The following is a 7,773-nucleotide window of genomic DNA, read 5'->3' on the forward strand; positions in this document are numbered from 1 at the left end:
GCTGATCCCTACTTGTTCACAAGGATCCATTTTAGATTCTCCAGTCCTTAGGGAATTACTGACCGATCCTCTTATTATTGGTCATATTTGTGTTGAATCCGCTTCTCTCTGGTTTAACTGAACTGTTTGTTTCCCTACATTACGGAGCAGCAACACAATGCCTGACTGTTCTACAATTCACCCAACAGTTAGAGACAAATAAACTGTTACCTCAACACCCGGCATTTGTGCAGCACGGGGCCCAGCCGCTGGAGTCCTTCACACAGAATGTTGCAGTTCTCTAGACCGAGTTCTTTTATCGTATCACAGAGTCCAATGACATGAGACAGGACTGCACAGTCAATCGGAGTCAATGGCAATCCACTAAATGTAAGTGTTTTCACAGATCCCACTGTGGTCTGAGCCAGTGCTTTATTCTGAGACTCAAACAGGTAGTGGAATATATTCAGGAGTTTCCCTTTACCAGTTTCACTCGTTGTGTTTCCAATCTGCCCTTCAATCTTCTCCTTCACCCAATCAATCACTCGGCAGGTGGTTTGATGAAGAAATGGACCCAGAAACTCCTCCAGGGGCCGAGCTGCCTGTGGGGAGGAGAGACCAGCAACAAAATGGAGAAATATCTCAAATCGCCCATCTTCCTTGCTGTGGGCTTCTCTGAGGAGTTTCAGGATGTCCCCGGGATCTGGAGTCAGGAATTGTGCGAGTGCGGCTACAAACTCTTGGATGGTGAGGTGCGGGAATGTGTACACCGCGCTCTGGGCAGATCCATCTCTCTCCAAAAGTTCCATCATGAACCCAGACAGGAACTGGGAAGGTTGTAGATTGTACTTGATCAAATCTCCATTTCCAAACACAATCTTCTTCTCGGAGACTCCTGTGAAGGCCATCTCACCAATCTTCAGTAACACATCACGGGAGCTTTCAATCTCTCGGCCATGGTTTTTAAGAATGTTGTAAATATAGTAGGAATATAGTTGGGTGATTGTCTTGGGAACTTGCTTCTGATTCCTGTCTCTTTGTGTAAAGAAGGGGCCCAGTGACAGACCGAGGATCCAGCAGTAGGAAGGGTTGTAGCACATGGTGTACAGGATCTTGTTCTCCTCCACGTGTTTGAAAACAGCTGCTGCCACCATCTGATCTTCAAAAAACTTGTTGAAATATTCCTTCCGTTCTTCACCAACAAATCCCAGGATTTCAGCCCAGACACCGATCTCAGCCATTTCCAATAAATGTAATGCAGTGGGGCGGCTGGTCACTAGCACTGAACATCCTGGGAGCAGCTTGTGCTGTATTAAACTGTACACAATGTCAGACACTTCACACCAGTCTTCAGGATCTGTGCACCTGTGCTGAGGTTCTGTATTTCTCCGATTGTCAGCAAAATCGATGCTGTCATTGAATTCATCCAAACCATCGAATATAAATAGCAATCCCTCTGGGTTCTTCCAGAGCTCTCCCAGAATATTCCCAAAGTAAGGATACAGATCCAGTATGAAATTCCTCAGATTTATTCTACAGTTAATGGCGTTCAAATCCCGGAATTTAAAACTGAAAACAAATTGAAAGTGTGGGTATATTTTCCCAGTGGCCCAGTCATGGACAATCTTTTGTACCATTGTTGTTTTTCCAATTCCCGGGACTCCGCTCACTGCTGCTGAACTCGCAGACTTGGATTGCCGGACGTTCCCCTTGATTTTCGGAAACAAACCTCCACTCTGAGAAAAACAGCTCTGGAACAATTGATCAGTTCGGATTTTTTCCAGCACTCCCCGGAGGTGTTTCTCTCTCCACTCTTCATGGTCTCGGCCTCTTGCCAGCAGTTCATGTTCTACAAGTGTCCGATCTCGAACAGTAGAAATTACCGTTAGCTCAGCGTATCGATCAACCAGCTGGAAAATCTTAACCTTCTCCCTTATTAGGATAGTGTTCACTCTCAGTTTTTCAGTTTGTACCCGGAGTGTTTCCTTGTGCTTCTGCTGAACATCTCCGATTAGAACAGACATAAAATGGTTCTCAGTATTATTTGTATTGACATAAAAATAACTTTTCAATACCATTTCACTATTAAGTAAAATAATGCAAGATTCAATTGGCAATTTCGATAGAGGTGCGTGTAGAAATTAAAACTCAGTTAGTCGCTGAGAACTGTTTCAAATCCTCACGTGATTCTAATATTTACTGGGAAATAGGGCACAGGATATTACTGGGATATGGACAGAGTACGAATGGTCAAATGTACCACTTTTATTGTACCAGACCTTGGGCAGGCTATCTGGGGCATTGTGTGAATTGGGAGTGGGACAGACTGTGAATGGTCAATTGTCCCACTGCTTCTGTATGAGACCTTGGGCAGGTTATCTGGGGCATTGTGTGAATTGGGAGAGAGACAGACTGTGAATGGTCAAGTGTCCAACTGTTATTGTATCAGACCTTGGGCAGGTTATCTGGGGCATTGTGTGAATTGGGAGTGGGACAGACTATGAATGGTCAAGTGTCCCACTGTTACTGTATCAGACCTTGGGCAGGTTATCTGGGGCATTGTGTGAATTGGGAGTGGGACAGACTATGACTGGTCAAGTGTCCCACTGTTACTGTATCAGTCATTGGGCAGGTTATCTAGGGCATTGTTTGAATTGGGAATGGGACAGACTGAATGGATGGATGTCCCACAGTTATTGTATCAGACCTTGGGCAGATTATCTGTGGTATTGTGTGAATTGGGAGTGGGAAAGACTGTGAATGGTCAAGTGCCCACTGTTATTGCATCAGACCTTGGGCAGGTTATCTGGGACATTGTGTGAATTGGGAGTGGGACAGATTGTGAATGGCCCAGTCTTCCACTGTTACTGTATCAGACCTTGGGCAGGTTATCTGGGTCATTGTGTGAATTGGGAGTGGGACAGACTGTGAGTGGTCAAGTGTCCCACTGTTATTGTATCAGACCTTGGGCAAGTTATCTGGGGGATTGTGTGAATTGGGAGTGGGACAGACTGTGAATGGATGGATGTTCCACTCGGCATTCTATTGAACCATTAACTGAGCTTCCGACCCCATATCCTCACCATCACAAAGTTTGCCTACTTCCACCTCTGCCATATCCTCAATCTCCACCCTTGCCTTCGCTCAGCTGCTGCTGCAGCACTCATCCATGCTCCTCGTTACTTCCGGACTCGATTATTCCAATGGTCTCCTGGCTGGCCTCCCACCTTACACCCTCCATAAATAAGCTCATTTGAAACTCTGGTGCCCATATCCGAATTCGCATCAATCCTGTTTACCCATGGGCTACATTGGCTCCTGGTCAGGCAACGTCTGGACTTAAACATTCTCATTCTTATTTTCGAATTCCTCCATGTCCGAGCCCCCTCGTTATCTCTGTAACCTCCTCCAGCCACACAATCCACCGAGGTAACTGTGCGCCTGCAATTCATGCCCCTTTCACATACCAGGTTTACATTGTTCCATCATTGCCGGCTGTGCTTCAGCTGCCAGGACGCTGAGCTCAGGAATTAGCATCCTTATCATTTCCCTCCCATAACAAAAGGCTCACTGCAAATGTCTCAGGGTTTGGGCAGGTTATCTGGGGTATTCTGTGACTGAGAGAGGGACCGACTGTGAATAGGCCGCAGGTAGATTGCTATTGTTTCATAAATTGTGCAGGTTATCCGATGTATTGTGTGCACTGAGAAAGGTGATTGAAAGTATTCAGAGTTTAGGCTGTAAGAAGGGTTACTGGGTTTGATGAGTTTTGTTTGGTCAGGAGACTTCGGTATTGAAATGCTTTAATGGATTTCACAAAATGAATGCAGGAAGCAGGCTCACAATTAGCAAAATAATTAACAACGGAGTGAATTGAAAGTAAGAGGGTAACTCAGGGTATTTTTGTCACCCATAGTGTAATTCATCGGGTGGGCCACGTTAGACGGGGTAGGGACAATTGAATGAGATTGTGTAGATACACAGGGAGGAGGGGTAAGTGGGTCATCTCTACAACAGGGACAGGCTTATTTTGGTTCAAATACACATTTTCTGCACCTAATCATTCTCCTGTTATAATGGGCTGGATTTTCCGGCCCCTACGGTTGCTTACGAGGTGTGTACGCACCCATAGGCATCACGCAAGTGTCGGTTTCAGGCAATAGAAGCGCATGTGCTGAAAACCGGCACTGGCGATCTGTCAAGGTCCGCCTGCCAAGGAAAATTGCCTCTGCGGGTGGAGAGATGCGCTTTTTGCACAACTTCCGCCCGCTGAAAGGCCATGGAATACCTATGCCTGGTAAAAGCAGGTGTAAGGCCTGCTTTTATCAGCTTAAGAATGTTGAAAAATAGAAAAAATAAATTTGATAACGCCATAGCATACAAGGCTACAGTCCAAGTGCTGGACAATGGGATTTGAATAGACAGGGTTTGACGGCCAGCGCAGACACGATGGGCCTCTTTCTGTGCTGTATAACTCTGACTCAATTCTGTGTGTACAGACCTGTCAAAAGTATTAAGGGGGATCCCGTTCTTTAATTTGTTCAACTAGCCCACGTGATCCCAGTGGTGTGCGAACCACATGCGCCCCTGGGATACGGGGGCCTCTACCAGCGTGGACCCAGAGAGGCCCGGGGCAGACCCGGCGCGGACCCGGAGAGGCCCGGCGCAGACCCGGAGAGGCCCAGCCTCAGGGTCTATGGAACCAACAGTTAGGTTCGTAGATTTTTTCCGATCTGAGGCATCCGCAGGCAGGAAGCCTCCGATCGGAAATTCAGGGCCATTGTTTATCAGAAATTGCGATCATTTTTTCAGCAGTTTTCTACATAGGTTTATTGAATGTGTTTTATAACAATCCTGTCATATCACTGATTAGAAACAGAAATAGAACTATAGCCCACTTCACTCAGTGTAATGTTAGTGCAGAAAACATTGACAGTTCATTTGAAATGTTCTACCAATAATCATACTCTGTTGTTTAATGTTGGTCTTAGTTTCCTATACTGCAGGTTTGGGAACTAACATATTTCCGTTAGTCATTACATTGGGTCTAAATAGACTCGGGAATTGAAGGACTATTCTTTGAGTAGAATAATGTTCGCTCTTTCACTGCAATTGCGAAGCTACTTAATAACCTAATCAGCTTGAACATTGGCCTGGATTTTGCTGTAATAATAATGGGGAGACTGTCAGCGCTCGCCGTTATTACTGGATAAAATTGACAGCAACTTCTTGTGTCTCACATGTGTGGTTAAACACGGAAATCCAGTAATTGCTGTCAGAGATACCCTCCTCTCCCAGAAGAGGCGCTGTTGCAGTCCTCACCGATAGTCGGCATTGAAATCACTGCAACGGCGTAAACTTGGGGCACTTACCCATTAATTCCACACTGAAGACTGCTGAAAAAGTTAGGGCTAGGGCATTCAGGATTAAGTGAGATTTTTAACGGCCTAATAAGTGATAATTACTGCTGAACAATCTCTCTGGCCCTGAAAAATATTAATATATATGTGTGGAGTCTCACACCAACAGAAGAAAATTAATGTTACAGATTTAATATGTGCATATTTACATTGTCTGCTTGTCTCCTTTATCTCTCTTCCTTAATCCCATGTACATTGCTCAAACTTTATTTCATTTGCTCTACTTGATATAAATGTAATTTATATTTCCTGTTTTATGATTCCTGGTTTGGAATCTGTGTCTCAGTGAGGATCCTTCCCTGTGACTGGCTGAAGAGCCGCGCTGTTTCTTCCCCTGCTCACAGTCCACAGATACCCTGTAGAGGGCACTACACTGGAAAATACAACTCGTGGCAGCAAGTCTAAAGACGGTCAAATCTTTGTGGGCAACTGTCAACGCACCTTTGATGCTGTTTCGTGAACCTGCCTGGTTTGTATGGGATTTCACAGTTACCAGGATCCTGCCAGTTGTGTATGTTGATTCGCAGTGTATAATGATCCTGCCAGGTGTTTATGGGTTTTCACAGTTTATCAGGATCCTGACAGATGTGTATGGCATTTCACAGTGTTTCAGGATCCTGCCAGATGTTTATGGATTTTCACAGTGTATCAGGATCCTGCCAGGTGTGTATGGGGTTTCACAGTGTACCAGGATCCTGCCAGGTGTGTATGGGGTTTCAAAGTGTATCAGGAACCTGCCAGGTGTGTATGGGGTTTCACAGTGAATCAGGGTCCTGCCAGCTGTGTATGGGGTTTCACAGTGAATCAGGGTCCTGCCAGGTGTGTATGGGGATTCACAGTGTATCAGGATCCTGACAGGTTTGTACGGGATTTCACAGTGTATCAGGATCCTGCCAGTTGTGTATGGGGTTCCACAGTGCATCAGGATCCTGCCAGGAGCGTATGGGTCTTCACAGTGTATCAGGATCCTGCCAGGTGTGTATGGGGTTTCAGTGTATCAGGATCCTGCCAGGTGTGCATGTGGTTTCACATTATAACAGGATCCTGCCAGGTGTGTATGGTGTTTCACAGTGTATCAGGATCCTGCCAGGTGTGTATGGGGTTTCACATTATAACAGGATCCTGCCAGGTGTGTATGGGGTTTCACAGTGTATCAGAATTCTGCCAGGTGTGTATGGGGTTTCACAGTGTATCAGGATCCTGCCAGGTGTGTTTGGGGTTTCACAGTGTATCAGGATCCTGCCAGGTGTTCTATGGAGTTTCACAGTGTATCAGGATCCTGCCAGGTGTGTATGGGGTTTCACAGTGTATCAGGATCCTGCCAGGTGTGGATGGGGTTTCACAGTGTATCAGGATCCTGCCAGGTGTGGATGGGGTTTCACAGTGTATCAGGATCCTGCCAGGTGTGTATGGGGTTTCACAGTGTATCAGGATCCTGCCAGGTGCGTATGGGGTTTCACAGTGTATTAGGATCCTGCCAGGTGTGTATGGGGTTTCAGTGTATCAGGATCCTGCCAGGTGTGTATGGGGTTTCACAGTGTATCAGGATCCTGTCACGTGTTTGCAATGTGCAGTTGGATTAACTGGAGAATAGAAGACCTGTAAATTTGCCAATAATTCCAAAATCGGTGTTAAATGTAAATTGAACCTATGCAGATCTTTTGTGGATTAATCACGAATCCAAATGATGTTTAATGCTGTATCTCCAGCCTTTGTTCCTCTGACTGCCAGATTCTGACAACCTCTCACAAACGGACACAGTCAAACATTCTGATTCTCCTGTGAAATAAACGTTGAAATTTCCCTTTTCTCACTTACCTTTCAGGTGACTGGGTACTTCGGATAAACCTTGTGCAATGTTCATGTAAACAAATGTGTCACAACCTGTTGAAATCAATGAACTTTCATGAAATCAGATCTGTGTGATATTATAGTAAACTCTGCAGTGTTTGAATCTGAATTTGCATTCCATGTGTGATTTTACCGTACCATGTTCCTCTATTTCTTTCAGTATATTGTTCAGCTTTGGTAATCTGTGGCGCATTTTCACAAAGGATTCCCACATCACCCTTCGGGCCCCAGAGCCTTTCTCCATCACCAGATTTAGGAGAAGTTTGGAACTGTTGGCCCGGTTTCCCTTCTCTGTGAGCTCAGTGATTTTCTGTAAAGAATAATAATGAATGTATTGAGCAGCGGAGTGGAAGATGAATACTTTTAACGAGAAGGAAAGGATCTACACAGTGATGGGATCTCCCCATTGTTTTGAGCACAGAAAGTAATCACTGGGACGGGTACTGGTCCATTCTGAACACGGGCTGAATTTTCTGTAAACATCTTGATTCACTCATTCACGGGAAATAAATAAGATAGAAGG

General features: G+C 45.3%; 1 protein-coding gene across 1 annotated transcript; it reads right to left on the reverse strand.

Moving 5' to 3' along the window:
• Positions 1-206: 206 nt before the first annotated feature.
• Positions 207-7,514, reverse strand: LOC147085074 (NACHT, LRR and PYD domains-containing protein 3-like). The gene is made up of 4 exons (XM_085979422.1): positions 7,365-7,514; positions 7,218-7,283; positions 5,841-5,865; positions 207-2,061 (listed from the first exon to the last, which is right to left on the reverse strand). Exons 1-4 carry the CDS (start codon positions 7,492-7,494, stop codon positions 207-209), a joined length of 2,076 nt encoding a protein of 691 aa, XP_085835548.1. The 5' UTR covers positions 7,495-7,514.
• Positions 7,515-7,773: the final 259 nt, after the last annotated feature.

The sequence above is a fragment of the Somniosus microcephalus genome, unplaced genomic scaffold (genome assembly GCF_052327205.1).
Source record: "Somniosus microcephalus isolate GS21.2 unplaced genomic scaffold, FLI_Smic_1.0 unresolved_chr9, whole genome shotgun sequence".
Lineage (NCBI taxonomy): Eukaryota > Metazoa > Chordata > Chondrichthyes > Squaliformes > Somniosidae > Somniosus > Somniosus microcephalus.